The sequence below is a fragment of the Lycium ferocissimum genome, unplaced genomic scaffold, assembly GCF_029784015.1.
Source record: "Lycium ferocissimum isolate CSIRO_LF1 unplaced genomic scaffold, AGI_CSIRO_Lferr_CH_V1 ctg13783, whole genome shotgun sequence".
NCBI classification, from domain to species: Eukaryota; Viridiplantae; Streptophyta; class Magnoliopsida; order Solanales; family Solanaceae; genus Lycium; species Lycium ferocissimum.
The window spans coordinates 2076-21522 of NW_026715075.1; the positions used below are offsets into that span (position 1 = coordinate 2076).

At 33.0% G+C, this 19447-nt stretch overlaps 1 protein-coding gene across 1 annotated transcript; it reads right to left on the bottom strand.

The window, feature by feature from the left end:
* Positions 1–8076: 8076 nt before the first annotated feature.
* Positions 8077–8999, bottom strand: LOC132042170 (uncharacterized). The gene is made up of 2 exons (XM_059432788.1): positions 8688–8999; positions 8077–8322 (listed from the first exon to the last, which is right to left on the bottom strand). Exons 1-2 carry the CDS (start codon positions 8997–8999, stop codon positions 8077–8079), a joined length of 558 nt encoding a protein of 185 aa, XP_059288771.1.
* Positions 9000–19447: the final 10448 nt, after the last annotated feature.

A 19447-nucleotide genomic window follows, 5' to 3' on the forward strand; every position in this document is an offset into this window, starting at 1 on the left:
AGCTATGTTTTCCCAAATTAAGGTATTTTTTCGGATGTATTTGATGCTTATAAATACATAGTAACATAGTAAAAAATAAAACATATCCCTTGATTTAAGGCCATAACGGTGAGATCAATTAATTAGCTATTAATTGGTATTTTTTACCATACCCTTCCACAAAATCAGATTTTAGATTACCTTTCCATAACCATTTTCTATTCCTCCATCCAATCTTCAACATTCAAACATAAAAAACCAAAAATTCAAAATTTGAAAACATTCAACAGCCAATATATTTGAAGTTTTCAATATTGATTTCGTTCTTGATTTACCCATCCATTTGATAGCATAACCAATGTATTTGAAGTTTCCAATCAAACCCCATGTATTTTTTTATATTAAATCTCATGTATTTGTGTGAGTAACAATTTGCATCACCCATGTATTTTAGCGGTAATGTATTAGAAGTTTTCAATATTGATTTTGTTTTGATTTACACATGTATTTGATAGCATAACCAATGTATTTGAAGTTACCGATCAAACCCCATGTATTTTTATATTAAATCTCATATATTTGTGTGAGTAACAATTTGCATCACACATGTATTTGATGGATTAATTTGAACAAAATACGCAAATATATAGAAAACTTACAATGTATTTTCGTCACTCATGTATTTGAAACTAGATGAACTGATGGAATTGATTTGAACAAAATACATAAAAATATAGAAAAACTTACATAAATACACCACCAACCACAACAATTGGTAGCTATATAATAGAACATACACAAATACATATATTTTTCATCTTCTCAAAACCCTAGACCACCAAAAAACCCTAGCCACAGATCAAATGCAACTCGGTCCAAATTTATGGGCACTAGTCCACAGCCCAAAAGTCTTGGCATTTACAGCTACAACTTGCCCACAATGGGAGATAAGCCCATGGTAGTAATGAATGATCATTCTAGTTAGAACATCATTCACATAAAAAAGAAAATGGAAAGGTTAATTGCCTTCTTATGTTTAATTTGTCCACAAAGCTTGAAATCATGGAAACCAAAAAAAATTTGAGAGAGGGGCGGCCGCCACCCGTGGTGATGGTGGTTGATCGAAGGAGAGAGAATTTTTTAGGGATTTGAGAAATGCAAAATCTGAAATGGGTAGTGAGTGAGAATAGAGAAAGTAAAAAATTTATGAAAAAGGAGAGAGAATGGTAATGTATATTAAGTGATTAATATTGTTACGATTAAAAGGGGATATGGGATTGGGGGTGCTAAATATTAGGTGTATTTGTGCACCAGTAACTGAAAGTTACTATGTAGCTATATTAGTCAAATTCAAAAAGTATTTAGTTATTATTAGTAATTAAAACAAAAGGTAGTCAATATCACTAATTATGTACTAAAAGTAGCTATAACACGTAATTTTTCCTACTTAATTAAGTTCCTCAAATTCTCTCTCCAATAACATTAATCCTTACCCTTTTTTTCTCCATTATCTTCCTTCACGTTTCCTCATCTGCAAATCATTGTTGCGAAATTTGGGGAAAGTTGTATTTGGGTAAGTTTTCCCTTCTATTAGTGTATTTTGTTCGTAATAACTTCATATTTTCAACGATTTTCAAGTGGATTCAACTTCCAATTGTTAGGCTTTTGAAGAATAATCTTTAAAACATCCATTAATGGCAGACAAAACAACATCAAATAGGGTTACTTAAAGTATAACCTTTATTGTTCAAAATATAGATTTCTTTCTTTTGATTTGGGGATTTCTCAACAACAACATGATGTTGTTGCAGCCTCTGCCGAAAAAATGGCTGCTGAAAGGCGTTCCAAGAATATTTATGTTCCTCAAAGACTTCAAAATCCCCTAATTGCAAAATCTTCAAAGAAAATAGATTCTGCTACAGTCATGAAGAGGAGAAAAACTATTGATGTTTTTTCGTTTAGCAAGGGGGAAAAAGTCGTAGAGGCTGAAGCGGAAGAAGAGCAATTACCTGCAATGAAACAGGTATTTTTTGAACATATGTGTTTTATGTATTTAAATGTATGTGTAGTTAAAATGTTCTTCAATCTCTATTAAATACATGGTAGTTTGAACCATTGATGGATCATGTATTTGAACAGTTCATCAACTGAAAATCATGTATTTATATGTATGTGTATTTTTACTCATGTATTTGTTTGAGTTTTATATATTGTTATTGCTGATGTTCAATTTCTGGGGTTTTATCTTGAACGAATCATGTATTTGAACACATGTATAGATGTATTTTTGAACAAGTGAGAAAATTAATAATCATGTATTTGAACATATGAGTTATATGTGTTTAAACACATTTGTATGTTTATGTCACAGCCAACTGTGTATTTGAACAAATGAGGAACTGATAATCATGTATCTGAACATATATGTATTAGAACACATTTGTATGTTTATGTTATAGCTAACTGTGTATTTGAAAAAATTATGAAATGAGAATCATACATTTGAATGTTTGAGTTATATGTATTTTAATTATTTATTCATTATTGAATCATGTATTTGAACACATATACACACAACTGATCAAATAAGAGGCAACTGATGAACTGAGAAGCAAATACACAGTGTATTGAACAATTGACGAACTAAGAAGCAAATACACAGACATTCTAATACATATACATTGCATATATATTTTGAATTATTATATATTTGATTCTCATTTGTTGCTATATATTCCTTTATTCAGGCCTCTAAATTCCTTGTTAAATTTCCTCCCACTCATCCGACACGATATGCGTCGTACATGACCACAATATTAAAAAAGACTTGGAGGACAAACTTACAGATAGACAGCAGCAACTATTTTCCAAAACTATATTTGCAAAATACATCCAGATGCAACATTGTGAAGTTCAAGGACAGATGTTTCGGTGTTTAATGGTCAGAGAGTTGAAGAAAAGTACTACCAATGGCTTTTGTTATTGATATTAATGAAACCGAATTGACATTTACTCTCTTTGATTTTGCATTAATGTATGGGTTAGAGTGTTACGGTGAAGAAATCATTTTTAATGAGGGTAAAAACAGACTGTTGGAAAAATATTTTGGTAATTCCAATAAGAGTGTGAAAAAGATGGCTTTAAATGAGTGCTTTAATGATAAGAATTGGGGTGTCGATGATGATGCAGATCAAGAAGCTTTAAAATTGTGTTGCTGTATTTCATTCATAACTACATCCTTTCCAGTGAAAAGAGAAACGTCGTCATTCCAAGACTTCATTTTGACTTGGTAGAGAGTGAACGGCACAAAGACTATACATGGGGAAAGGAAGCATTTGATCATTTGATTAAAAGCATTCACCATAAGATGGACAAGCCGAAATAGTATTACTCTCTTCGGGATTTTCCTTTTGCTATGCAAGCATGGCTATACGAGTCTTTGCTCCAATGTGGACTCAGATTTAGTAAGTAAGAAATGGAGACCGAATTCCCAGTATCTTAAACTGGAAGACAGTAGACCCAACGCCACCCTTAACTACCTGATGACTGGCATGTTCAAGGATGACGTCTCTCTGGTAATTTTCTATCCTAACAGAAATACATAAATACAGGTATTACACATTTATTTTGTATGTGATGTATGACATATGCATACATGTATTTGAATAGTATTAACAAAGATGCTCATTTTTCTCATAAATACATGTGTTTGAACCATTGATTAATCATGTATTTGGATATATATTTTAAATACACTTGTAAATATGCATGTATTTGAGCATGTCATAGAACTGTCTTCAACTTCAAATTCATTCAAATACATGTTTCAATAATTTTTTTAACTTAAAAGTGTATTTTACACAAATATATGTAACAGTCAAGTCACACATGTTCCTTTTGTAGGATCGTCTTACATATAATAATATTGTCCCGACCATGACCGAGGTTGAGACTCTTGGATTGCGTTCGTATCTCACCAGCAAAACTGCATCAACACCCTACATACAACAGGTTGAAGATGAATCTAATGATTTTAGTTCCACATCACCATTTGGCTGCTGCTAAACAACCTCAAAAAAAAAAAAAAAAAAAAAGATACATCAAAATCTCCACCTCACAAAAAGCTGAGAGAAATGCCAATGATACTATCGCCCGTGGGCAATACAACAACTCCAATTCCAAGTTATGTTACTTATCCTAGGGGTGGAGGATTGACCAGACGTCCTGCTTGGGTATCAAATAAGTCTGTTCCAATAAAGGAAAAGGAAAAATCATGTCCAAGCCCCCCGGCCCCTATCCCCGTGTTCCTGCCTGTTCGCTCCAAATACCACGCTCCATCTGAATCAAAACTTTGAGATGACATCAATTGTAAGTCTGATTTTGTTACTTATGTTATTTTATTTAAGTATTAATAAAGGAATGCATTTTATGGATTTCTTGTTTGAAAATTTAGGTTTTTGCTGAATTCAAGGATCTTCGCAAAGTCATTGATGACAAATTCGACAAGGTTTTTGACCTTATCAAAGGGAATCAAACTTCTAAAAAGGTTTAAAAAAAAACCAACATATATACAAATGTTTTTTGAGTGTATGCACACAATTCATGAATATATTTATCAAATACACCTTTTTGTTCTTAGGGTGCTGACAGCGAGGCTCCGGTTCATCTTCCCGATGCTGACATACATCAGCCAGCGGACGACTACATGGACCATGGGGATGGCATTCAAATGGAGACGGATACAGGCCATGTAGATTCAGCAGAGGTATATTTCTTATACTTACTGATTTTTACACTTTTACTCATATAAATTTACTGTATTTAACATTTTTATAAGTATCGCATATTTTGGGTGTCTATCTGAGTCACAAATAATATGTATTTCTGTAATTTTAAATCTCTGGGTTAATGTATTTATATGTATTTTTTGTTGAATTGGGTTCATTTATTTTTTGGGCACATTACTGGCTTTATTATATTTTGATGTATTTGAGTAGATTTCAATTATATTGTTCATGTTTTATTAATTTATTTGGATTTAATTTAAGTAACTGATTCATGTATTTTACTTCTTCTTTTTTTATAAAATTATTTTTAAGAGAGTGGAGTTGGAATAGGGTGATGCGCTATATATTGGAGTCCTTCATGGCAACGAGAGTGGGGATACAATAAAAGCTTCAACTGAAGAGATTAATGAAGGAGGTGATCTTTCAGAAGAACCTAAGACCTCAGCTCAGTTTCCTCGTGACGTATCAGGGAAAGATAAAGATGAAGAAAAAAAGAATTCTAATGCCACTCTACAAGATGATTCATCCAACAATACTGAGGTACGTTACTTGTATTTTCTAAAATATATAGCGTATGAAAAATACAAGTATCTTACAAAAATGTACTTTTTGTTAAATCAGGGCATGATAGCACAAGTCCTACCTGATATAGCTGGCTCAGAAAAAGCTAAACAACCAGTTAAAGAAAAAAGTGTCGGGAAACAAATTGATCATTCTGTCTTAGAGAAGCCCCACGTAGCAGTTTCGGATGCAAAACCTCTATCTCAGTGGTTGTTGCCTGATGAGCTTTCCAAACCAAACCCCGAAAAGACAAATCATTTTGCATCCGTCATAGTAGATATAAGATTCACCATACATGAAAAATTTTGGTTCAGCTTTAGGTATGTATTTTATTGACATTTTTAATGTATTTTTTTTGTATTTGTGTATCCATCTGTTAATTTTCATTATGCATTACACAGGAAGTAGTTCGTCTTAGATCTATATGCCTATTTTTGACAAAATATTTTCATTGGAGCAAGATCCCATCATCGGTCTGCTTGATGTAAAGCTTCTTGATCAATATCGTGTTTGGCTTCGTCAGGGACTTCTTGTCAGGCACAATCACAAGTATGTTTTTCACCACTAGTACATTTTAACATATTACATATATACTATAAGGAATAACTATATGTATTTCTGTATTTTTTATATTATAGAAAGAACAAGGAAGACCATTACAAAAAGAAGATGGCAATTTTTTAGCATGGGGACAAGTACAATTTTGGCATCACAACTATCGCCGATAAAAACTAGTTCTACCTTTTATCAATGCCTTGCTAACTTTGGAATGATGAGGTGCAATATACTTGATTTATATACCTAGTTTATCGAAATACTTTATGTATTTTTGGTGTTTTAATTATTGTATTTAATGATTGCAGCACATTGACGTCATTTTCTACTACTTTCGAAAGAAAGGCAAGTATGACCAAAAGGACCAATTACAAATTCACCACTGTGGACTATCTCTTCAAGCAGAAAGTTGATGTTGTCTATATTGCCTTTCACAACATTGATACTTAAACCAATGTGGCCAATGAAGAGCAAGTCTTGTGCGAGTACGTGAAGGGGCACATGCTTCTTGCAAATGTCCCGTGGCATACGGTTGACAATGTGCTGATACCAGTCAACATACAAGAAAAAAATCCTTTGAATATTGGTTATGATTTCATTCAAGGACATGTAATTTTGTATCTATATATTTTTTTTTTGAGATAAGTGTTGGATGTATTTTGACTTACTATACTGATTTCTTGTTGTATGTATATATTTTGTGTGTTTTTGTATCCTTCTATTACGGACAGGTGTCTTTACGTCTACAACTCATATCAAGCAGCAGGGCATAATCCAGCTATTAGTGGTGAAATACACAAGCTTGCTACACTTCGGCCGCATTTCCTACATATTGGTGGATTCTACGAACCAAAAAGGCATAGATTTGGTCAAAGACCCAGCTTATACGGATAAGACACAAATTGATATTCTTGAAGTAGTCTATGTTGAAAATCTACCTCAGCAAGCCGCTGGTAGCATGTAAGTTGTTCATGTATTTTTTAATGTATTTGTGTATTTGAACGATTGATAAACTAAACATCAAGCACACATACTTTCAAATATAGTATACATATTTTGACATTACTTTTAAATGTATTTGAAAGTATCTGTGTATTCAGATTTTCATATTTTGTCTTGTATGTGCTACTTACTGTTTTTCATACATCTTTTCCAGGGATTGTGGTGTTTCCGTGGCAGAATGTGCTGAGTATTTGAGCTCGGATGAAGGGTTCTAGCTACAGTTGATGCAACAATGATGCGTATGAGATATGGTGCACTCCTATGGGACCATGCGGAACGAAAGGTAGCTGACAATGCCCAGAGCGATAATGAGGTGCCACCAAGAACAGTTTGGCTAGCTATAGATTATGACACAGTTGATGCAATTGATGTTTGATTAGTACTGATTGTAACATTGGATTACAAACCAGATTGTTACTGTTTTTAAGAGCACCTATTTTGCCACAGATTGAAGTTTTTAAATGTATTTTACCTATGTTGGATTATCATATTATCTATTGTATCTGCCTACATTTAACTATTGTTACCGCATTCATATACATTCAAATACACAAAATACATTATTATTTGTCCTATGTTGGATTATCTACTTAACAAGTATATGTAACTCAATTTTTCAAGTATATGTCACTCAATTTTCATTCACACTGTGTATTTCATGTATGTTGTATTTGACATGGGCCATTATCAAATACATGTAACTACAATCAAATATACCAAGTACATCAGGTTACAAACACCAGATGTGTGTTGTATCACCTATAAAGCAGTGTTTCGAAGTTATTAAATACACCAATTTTGTTAGAATAATCAAAGATAATCGTTTGTACTCATGTGCAAACATATTCAAAAATAACTCCATAATTCCAAAAGAAGTAATGACACAACTATTGCAATGTGTTCAAAGTGACTGCCTTTATTCAAATATTGCAAAAAAAAACAACGTATTTTTTCTAACAAATGTAAATGGCTATAAAGAAAAAAAAAAACAATCACTTCTTTCGAGGCTCAAAAAATTCCAAAAACGTCTATTGTGTCCAAGACGTCCACAAGTACTGCAAGCATGTCTTTTTTTTTACCAATAATCAATTTCCTTAACGGCTTAACACGCTTCTTCTTCGGCCTACCAGGAGGTCTCTTGTATCTTGGTGGAAAAACTACATCATCCGAGATGTATGTGGGAATCTTCCAATCATGCTCGCCGAGGAGAGGATCCACAGGTATCTAATATGTTTTCACCACGGTTGCGCGATTTGAACAATTCTGAGCAATAATCATCAGCCTTTAGATTTTTCTTCTTTAAGACAGCCCATGCATGTGGGCAAGGAATTTCATCTATTTGAAACATCCGACAACTGCAAGTTTTGTTTTTCAAGCAAACAATGAAACGTCTTCCTCCATCATGGACCGTGTACACGTATTCGGTTGATGGTTCTACCTACAAAAAGTCATTACTTGTATTTGTTAAGTATGCAATCAAATACATATAAATACATAAAGATACTTTTAGTCAAATATGTACAAGAACATCTTCAGAAGATATTTATAAAACCATTATGTTCATGAACATGCTTGAAATTAAAAAAAAAAAAAATCAAATACATGACACACATGTACGAACTGAACCTGACAAATACAATCAAAATACAAATACATGCTAAAACTGCATCTGATCAATACAAGCAAATGCATTAAATTCATGTACAAACTTCAACAGCCAAATACAGTCAAATACATCATATACAGCTAACTATAATTGCAGGTCAGTAAAGTATATTTTAAATGAATTGAACTGAAACATACCGTCATACGTAAACATGGAATCTCATTTGTTGACAGCATCTTCTGGAACTTTTTAGACAGTGTTGTGAATGTGTATGTACCGTTCCTCCGGTTATTGTAATTCCATCTCCCAAACATCTTCCTAACTTCTTCGAGAAAATCAAATATAGGAAGTTCTCTAGCCGCTACAAGGTGACGAGTAATACACTTTGCTATGTTCGAAGTCATGGTCCATCCTCGGTTAATAGATGCATACACTCTAGCCCAGTTTTCTCTTCCAGCTAATTTCAAATACTCTGCTACCCGAATATCTGCCTTCTCAACCTTCCCCATCAACTCATCAATTCATCCTGCGTGTATTCCTTTGCCATTGCATAAAACACTGGACTCAAAACATCTTTACTCTTCTTGTAATTCTTACATACGTTACCCCACAAATGCCATATGCACGCGTAATGCGGAACATTTGCATAAATTCTAGATACAGCTTTGTTTATGCTTTCATGCCTATCGGACACGATACACATATTCTTTTTAACTCCATAGTCTTCCCTGAACCGCTCAAAGAACCACGTCCAAGACCTTTCATTCTCAGAATCGATCACACTATATGATAAGGGAAGTATATATTACCTGCACATACAGTTGCATTAAAATAAAGAATTCAGTATGTATATATTCGTTTGAGTATAACCATATTTATTGCATATCAAATATATATATATATATATATGTATATATATATATGTGTGTGTGTGTGTGTGTGTGTGTGTGTGTATGTGTGTGTGTGTGTTTCACTTACCTGCATCGTCTAGTGTGCTTGCTGAAACGAATGTGCCATTGTATGTTGTTTTTAGGTGGCTCCCGTCTACTACCACAATGGGTCTACAACACTCAAAGCCCTTGATAAATGCATACAATGCTATAAATACATATAGGAACTCGTTGTCATGGGTGACCCCAAGTATGTTTTATCCATGATGTATAAATATCGAGGTAATTTGTTGTATGATTCTGATGGTTCACCTATTAAGTCCTTCATAGCCCTCTCTTTAGCCCGCCAAGCGACCATGTAAGACACATTCATGCCAAGATCATTGAAGACATCATCCGCTATGCCATCAGGTGTATATTTCCTCTTATGATTGGCTACTTTTGGTTTAACAATCTGTAACGACCCGTTTGGTCGTTTTAGCATTTTGGAGTCTTTTACCCAAAGTAACCTTTTCGTAGATTGGAAATGATATTCTTGACTTGCGGGGATAGGTGGTATGGTTATATAATTGATGGGTAAATTTTAGAATTTATCTATTTAAAGTGTGTGAACAGTTTAGTCATAGGAATTCTATTTGCACTTATATGAGGTATAAGTTGGTGAATAATGTAATTTATTAAGTGGGTCAATTTTTCACCTTATACATACTGGTTGAGTAAAAAGGTTATTTTGAATAATTATTTTAGTGGTGATTAATGGGCCAAGCCCATAATTAATTTAAAACCCTAAAGCACATGACCCATAATTAGGAGTTAATTTAGTGGGGCAGGGTAGACATATTAAAAGAAAGCATCAAAAGTTTCAAGCAAAAGTGTGGGCACGGAAGTTTGCCGTCAACTTGAGATTCATTAATGAAGGAAAGACTTATTCAATTAAAGGTCCATTTCTTTCACCTTGGTTTAGTTCATATTATATATTTCAAGTGTTTAATATCATGTGAAATATAACTGAGTATTGATGTTGGATTTCTTGGATGATATATATGTACGTTGGAATTCCCTTTTTGTGCATGTTTCCTTTGATCTGTTTCATGAATGCATCGTGGTCTAGAGTCACTATTTTAATGACTTGACTATTTTTAATGACTTTATAATGTTGAGCTACTGCTTGTTGAGCTTTTCCTCGGTTGACGAAGACGTTTTTGGCAGTTGCTTGAGGTCTATTTAGCAATCTTTTCTTCATTAAGTATGCAAAAACTTTGGTACTATGTACATAATGGAAGTCCTTGTCAATATATTAAATTACGTTTTTGTCTTAATTTGTAAGTGCTTTCATCTATATTGTGTGTTTGGATCAGATTTTTTTATATTGTCCATTATGTTTCATATTCTTGATATTCAAAAATTCAATAAAATAATGGTATATAGAAATTGGTGGGTTTTCCATGGAAACGAGTTTTCAAGTAAAATGTGGAATTGAACATCGATTCGTGATCGGATTTCAATGATTGTTGAGAATCATAAGCTTGGGCTATTGTATGCCAGTTTTCCAAAATAAAATTACAATCTTTCCCTGTGGGCCCAATGCCACTTTTTGGGGTGCGTTTTTGGGTTTTGATTATAAATATAGCAATATGAGTGTTCTTAGATTCGTATTCTAACGTAGATCGCATATTTTATAGATTTTAATCGTTCAGAGGCTCTACACAAAAGGGAGGCATTAGTTTGATTGTTCGTGGCACCCGCTCGGCATTGAGGTAGGTTACGGTCTACTTTAGTTAGACTCTGATTAGAGAATCGTATGTAGTTGTAGAAAGTGACGGGGATAGCATATAGGCCTTCGGGCATGAAGTGGAGGTGGATTCCAATTAGGTTGGCTGCGTAGAATTTGTACGTTATGTGGGCTTGTCGCCATATGTGTTATTTTCTGTGATTATCACCTGTTTGTATCTCTGTCATATACTAGCTCCCTCATTATATGAAAAGGAATGATAACATTAATATGACTTGTATTTGTTGATTGTATATTGGTGATATTGTTGAGACTGATATCATGTATGACATGCCTTCCATATTATTCTTGTGATGATGGTGGTGAGTGATTGAGAGACTCGAGGTTTTTGCGGAGATTGAGAGTGACGTGAGAGACTCCGAGGTCCTTGCCGGAGATTGAGGGTGATTGAAAGCCTCCGAGGTTTCTACCGGAGAGCACGAGTGGTACATGGACTTCGCGGGTCCCCCATGGGTCATGGCTTTGAGGCACTGCCCTTAGCATGTGTGTACGAGAGTGGAGCGTGAGAGAGGTGACTGTTGCATTGCATTGCATTCACTCACTCATACATTGGACTGATCATCTGGTTAATTATATTCGTTTTGGTTGATTTCATGATTCCTTTACACTTTACTTGTATATTATATGTGACCATACCTGTTTGCTCTATGTGCTACTTGTTAGTTTCCACTTCGTCATGCGTTATCTAATCATTGTCGGCCTATGATGCTTACCGGACTAGTGTTGTGCGATACTACTCTTCGCACTTTTCTTGAGAGTGCAGAGTACGATCCAGGCTCCAGTTCTACACCCCGTGGCTGATACGCGAGGGTGACGTTTTTCAGTAATTCAGGGTGAGCTACTTGGTCATCCGTGGCCCCTGAAGGACTTCCTCTAGTTACTTCTGTTTTTGTATTCGACAGACAATATGTAGCCTTCGGGTATTTCCAGACTTATATTTCGTACTATGTTAGCGCTCTTGTACCCTTTGACCAGATTTTGGGGTTGTCGTGACATTTCTAGTTATGATAAGTATTTAAGACTGGATAATTTATTCTTATTAAATTTTTTCGCTAGTTAACTTGTTTTCAGTAATGTGGTTCGCCTACTCGGGGGGATAGTGTAGGTGCCACCACGACTCGTGAATTGGGTCGTGACACAATCCCACCTATTAACCAACTTGTAGCATGCCGTTGCGAATACACCTTATCCTTTAGCGGACATGTATGCTTGTCACGGAACTCTCTAACTCTGAACATTTTGGATTTTCCAACACTTGATGCCCTGAATTTCCAATCACATTCCTCGGACACACATACAAGTGTATAGCTATAAATACACAGATCAACACAAATACATTAAGTAAAAAATACATCAGTCAATAAAGGCATAAAATATGATAGAACAGTTGAATAAATAGCCCTGACACAAATTATTTGCATACATTTACTTGTACAGTATACATACATAACATTATATACAAAATAAAACCTTTGAACTTACCTTTTCGCATTAGACCTCTCAGTACAGAAATTGAACCTATTTGAAATTGCATAATTTGCCATCACAGCCTTTAATGTATCTTTGTTCTTCCAGGCTTGATCAACAACAATGTCTTTTTAGTTCTTGCCTTCGATAATTAGATTGGTGTCTTTTTCAAATACAGCAACAGCCTTGCCATAACTTGAAGACGCCAAGTCTACACACCCAACTGTTTCCATAGAATTAAACTGACTTGTGTATCCAAGTTGCAAAATCTCTCCTAGAATACAACTTTCATCAGATACACGGTTGTCAATGCTCTTATCATTAATAGTTATGCACAGTGGATACATTGCTAACTGTTTATTCTCTTTCTTCAAATCCTCATACACTCTCGCATCCATATCATTGTGTATTTCCATCAGCATATCACTACCCTCCACTATGTATTTGATGTATATATTTGTTCTGGTCGTGTCTAATTTCAATTGAATTGCAATTGACTGTAACAAATCTATATACGTCGAGTACTCTTTGAAAACAACAGCATCGATTTTGAAATTCATATAACGGTTCTATCGTTCCAAATACCACAATGTCTAATCAACGATGATATAGTGGACATTTTCCAACAACTGAATTCAATGTGATTGATAAAAACTTGAAATACATTATCAAATAAAACACGGAATCATTAATATAAAACAACTAACAATGGAGAAAATCAACACATAAAATAAATACAAATACTGACAGTCAAATAAATACACACGAATTTGAATGCATGTGTATTTTGACTCGCAGTTCAGCAGTGCTTCAAATACACTTAAACATACATACAAAAAAATGCACAGACACAGACGAAAATTTGAACAAGTACACATGCACACACATACGAACAAATATAGAGTTGTTCATCACTGATTCAAATACACATACACAAATTTGACTGTATGTGTATTTGATTGACATTAATGAACTGCTTGTAAGACACATAGATATGAACAAATCACTGCCTAAAATATAAAAATTAGATACGAACTCACTATTAAAAAAAAAAACAATTAACAATGGAGAAAATAAAAAAAATGGAATGCGATCAACAAAAGCTCAAATTCACTCACTACAGTTGGACGATTAGTACAAAAAACTCCACAAATTGCGATTACGATGCAACAAATGGAAGCGATCAACAAAAGCTCAAATTCAACAGTTTGTTAAGTGTATTTGATTTTATAAATGATTTTTTCCGAATTACCTGTTGTATGATCAAAACCTCTATTTTTTTGTGTTTCCTTTGTTTTGAAAGTTTTTGAAATTTGAATTTACGTTACTAGGAAGAATAAGGAAAGAGAGAAGGAGAAACATGTGGTTAATGGGAATCTAAATTGCTGGAACAGATTGTAAAAGATTTATTACGCCTTCCTTATTTAATCCATGATTAATGCCTAATATTCAGGGATCTGTTTTTAAGATACACGTTCTATTAAGCATCTACATGCATTTGAAGACCTTCAAATACATGTGAATTAACATGTATTTTGCTATAATGTTAGCTACTAGTTGTAAATTTGGAATGGTAGCTACGGTGGGTAAGTTCCAATCTTAAGGTAGTTATTCCTATAAGTTTGCCCTTTTATAATTGGCACTTAAAAAAAAAAAAAAAAGGAAGAAGTTAATCCTTAGTGGCGACTAAATTCGCCACAGAAAGTCTGTTTTTTTTTTTAAAGGCGTTTGGGCTGCTAGGCCGGCCAGCGCTTGGGAATAGTTTGGGCCGGCCGGCCAGCTCACGGTATTAGGCCCAAATGTGAGTCAAATGTGGGATTACTTTGGCCTGTTGGCCGTTGTATGTCTTTTTCCCAAAAATTACTAAATAATTGTTTCTAATAAAAGTTTAATCTTTGTGAAATACCATACAAGTATCCCCTTTGCTTTCTCCTAGTAACTTTTAGGATATACACAAGCAAAGTTGAATAATATTTTTATAAAGTATAACAGTAGTTTTCTTAATTTCTTGATATTTAGGTAAAAATGAATAACTCTTTCGTTATTATAAAAACTAGTATTCATAACCGTGTGATGCTAGTTTTTATAATAACGAAAGAGCTATTATAATAACGAAAGAGTTATTATAATCTTATTTATTTGATATAATAATTCTTTGTCATCACATTGACATATTTAAAATTATTAAATTTTTGAATATAAAATATAACTATGAACATAATAAATTTAACATCATCAATGATTTATATCTGAATAAAAAAATTTATACTGAAAATATAAATTAACACTTAATATCATATCACGATTGCAATTACTTTAGACATTTTGATATGAAACAAAAAAAATATCCTTATCATATCCCATTGACATATTTTAAAAAAGTTATGATATTAAAAAATATTTGCTAAGCAGTTGACTTCTATATTTATTTGTTTAATCTGTTAAGACATGAGAACATAATTTTTATCTTCAAATTCAACTTTAACATAATATTTCAGTTCAAATTTCCAAGACAAACATACTTAATTTAAAAAATTTATCAAAACAATAGAAATGAACTCTATGTGACCTAGTTGAGTCAACTACCTCTTTTTTGTTTTTCTTCAAACCACCTATTGGTGGAGGGTTAGGTATAGACCCCGACCTATGGATTTCACTGCAAAAGTTGAGAGTACAAGGGGTGGCTTTTTGGCCAAACCTCCTTGAGTTACATTGAGGATGAAAAGCTCATCCAGGTGAAGGAAGTGACCTATGCTAGAATAAAAAGCATGAGAAAAAAGGATACAAATAGTGTGAATCATGGACAAAGTTATACAAAAGTATAGTGTCCTGTGACATGTCTAATTCTATGACAAGGAAGTCCATCTTGATCATTCTTCAAAAGAGCTCTAACTTGAGTAGGCAAAGAGATAGTTTGAGTGAAGAACATGTTTCTCCCTGTTGAGTCAACTACCTCAGGTCCATTAACCTCGATTTTACAATATTGTCTATTAATATTATCAAAATTGTAACGCTTTCTCTTTAGTGATTAATAAATTTAGTTATCAGGAAAAAAAATTATCAAAAATTATTATATAACCTTCTTTTATTAGCTCGTCACTTAACTTAATATCTTTATTAGATATTCTCCTTTTACTATTGGGATAATTTAGAGAGAACACTTTAAATTTGATTTGCTTAAACTAAAATTTTAACTGATTATTTCAAATGTGATATAGGATTTTATATGTATATGTTAATTTTATGAATTATTGTCAAAGGTATCACTTTTTGTTTTTCACTTTAAAAGATAAGTAAATATATATTGTAATTTAACCTTGTAGGCATCCTCAGCCCAGCCAACACAATTATTAACTTTATTTTTTTCCCTCTTGTTCTATGGGTGATAACCTTTTTTTTGTGCGGATTGTCCTTCATTTGGGGTGATCTTTAATTTATTCCCTTTAACTTGGTGGTCTTTAAGTTTTGCCCTTTGCCAAATAACCCGAAGTTGTAGGTTTTAACCCTAGCTCAGTTTAAAAAAAAAACGCAAGAAAGAATTTTGCAAATATGTCCATGTAAGGCGGAATTTTTCATGAGCAGAAGGTAGAATTCTGCCCATGCAAATTCTGCCTTAATGTTCAAATTGCAAAATTGTCCATGCAAGGTAGAATTTGGGCCTTAAGGGCAAAAGTTAAAGACCACCAATTTGAGGGACAAAAATTAAAGACCACCCCAGCGAAGGGCAATCCTAAAAATTGCCCGGTGATAACTCCCTAAACCCTTGCGGCTATTTTTTTAAAAAAAAAATTTTATAGCTTACTTTATATGTAGCTATTTTAAACTTAAATTCTCACATTTAATTTTAATACACAATTTTAAGTTTTAATTTTACTTATTTGCATTATCTATTTTTATGTGTTTATGTATTTTCATAACGAACTAAGTGGAATAGAGATATTATCCTAAATCCTATAATTTAGAGGTAAAATTTAAAAGTTATATACTTCCAAAAAAAAGCATTTGTATGCACTTCAAATTTAAAATCGTTATATTTCAATTAAAGTATATGCTATTGTTATTCATAATAAACATAGTCCTAAAATTGTCAAGATTAAGACCAAGTGCTTAATCTATAAGCTGATTTTATGTAGTGCGTATATATTTTAATTTCTGAAAAAATTTATCTGAAAGTTCTTGCGCTTGATATTGTACATGAAACACACACACACACAAAAAAAAATTAAATTGATATAATTGTTGTGTGAAAGGTGATATATTCCAGAATGCATGATTTTACATTAAATATTTAAGATATATGAAAAACAAAAAGTAATTAAAACAAAGAAGTTGATAAAGATATTCATGGGATTCAAAACTAACGTGAGAGTACGTTGATGTACAGGTTTAACACCTCGTTTCTTTACAGCTTAATTAAGCTGTCCAAAAATTGTAGAAACAAAACAAATATAATATACAAATAGAGCATTGTATGTCCATTTATGTTATAAATTCTACCTTAATAGATGAGAAGAATATCTCATCTCGATTTATATATCATTAGAGTCTCATTTGGGTGTAGGGGTGTGGGGGGGGGGGGTGTAGAGAGAGAGAGAGAGAGAGAGAGAGAGAGAGTAAATATATCATAAAGTCATCCAATAAATTTTTGTTGCCCATATTTTTTTATTACTTTTGCACTACTTAATACTAATAAGGGAAACTTACATAAACAGTTACCTTTTATAAGCTCCTAATAATATATAGCTACAAGTTTGCAATTTACAAACTGTAGCTACCTTTTATGTGATTTCGGTTGTATTTTCGTGTTTTTAAATATAGTGAAATACATATATTATAAAAACAAAGTGGAGTAACTCCCTTAAATACATGAAGGAGTTTCAGTTATATTCCCGTATTTTTAAATCCAGTGAATACATATATCATAAAAACAGAGTGGAGTAAATCCTTTAAATACACAAAGGAGTTGTGTATTTCATTGTATTTATATACTGATAATCCTTTTGTTTTGGCTGTATTTAATTGTATTCGAGTTCGAATCAGTAAAGTCGCCGCCTGATGTCGCATTAATTGAATGTATTCGACTGTAGTTGAATGTATTTACACTCAAAAAATGACGAAAATGAAGAATACAATCAAATCTAGTCATATATCCGGCAAAATACAAAATACACTGTATTTAAATAAGAAGAATACAATAACACTGGTCGGATCTCCGACAAAATACAAAATACTACTGTATTTACACTCAAAAAATACAAGCGAAATACAAAATACCCCATAGATAATTCACATGATCCCCCATAACCAAAGAAATACACCTAAGGATAATGGCTTGATTAATATCATCTGTTCAAAACACCTAGGAGTTTTATCTACATGTCCATGAATTTCCCAACCCCATATCATTATACTCCATGTATGAATATCCTTCTCCTTTAATCTACTAAAAACCGGGTTTGCAGACTCAATATATGCGAATTTCGCATACATATCAACCAAAGCATTAGCAACCGCTACATTCAAATGAAGCCCATTGTTTGTAATACTATCATGAATCTTTCTACCTGCCTCCAATGCCCTAGTTTTGGCACAAGCAGAAAGAGCAGATATAATAGTTAGACCATTCGACTTTATACATTCTTCCTTTCTGACAAGAGACATTAATTGGAGCTGATGCGTTGGATTTGGGCATTAGATCTGAGCGTCGGATCTCCCCAGATCATCGGATCTCGTATTTCCGGTGGATTTGAGTGTCGGATTTCGGATCTTCGGTGTGATTTGAGCATTGGATCTCTGGTGTGAAGGAGAGGAGATGCGAGAGGCATTGTTGTCGTGGTTTGTTGCCGGAGCTCCGGCAATGAGGCAGCGACAGTTGTGTTATTGAATAGGAAGGAGAGAGAATTTTTTTTTTTTTAGGGTTTGGAGAAGATGAAAAATCTTAAATGTGTCCTGAGGGAGAATAGAGGGAGGTATATGTATTTGAAAGTTCTTTGGACTAGTTATGGAATGTAATTTTGACAAAATAAAGCTACGAAAATTAAATAAAAAATAAGGTAGTCATTATTCATAAATAAGTCTTAGAGATAACTATGGCTAGTAAATTTTCCTACTAATATATTGACAATGTGAATTTATATTAACTTGTCACTTGACTTAATATTTTTATCTACTGCACTCTTTTTATATTTGACTTTCGATTAACTTGCAAATTGACTTATGCCTTACTTAGGTGAAGCTTTAGGGAAACCAAAGCACGTTTTTTAAAAAAAAAAAAATATATCAAACAATTTTTTTTTAATACTAACAAAAATAATTCTCAAATAATTTGGACAAACACAAAAACCATAAACTCCAAAGTATCTTTTAGAATAAAATAAATTTGTGCTTGTAAGGAGAATCTACGAATTTTAGCTTTACTCCAATAACATAAGAAATATTTTAACTGCTATTTAAAAGCACATTTTCTTTTGATCAAACATCTCCTTTTTTTTAAAGAAGAAAAAGTGATTTTTTTTCATAAGTGGAGAAAAATAAAGTCACTTGCTATCATTGTAATTTTGAAAGAAAATAAGAAAAGAAACTTAAACATTCAAAATTCGAAAATATATATGCTTCATTTATCAAATAAGGCTACATGTACCAAAATAATAGACACAACTTTCTGAAAATGCTAATCTATCTCTATAAAAGGAAAAAGAGATACTTGTAATCATAACAAACATATAAGTTAGTATTCAGAGAGAGAGAGAGAAAACAGAATAATGTAACCAAAAATAAGCTTTTATTATTTGCACAGTGCTTCTAAAAT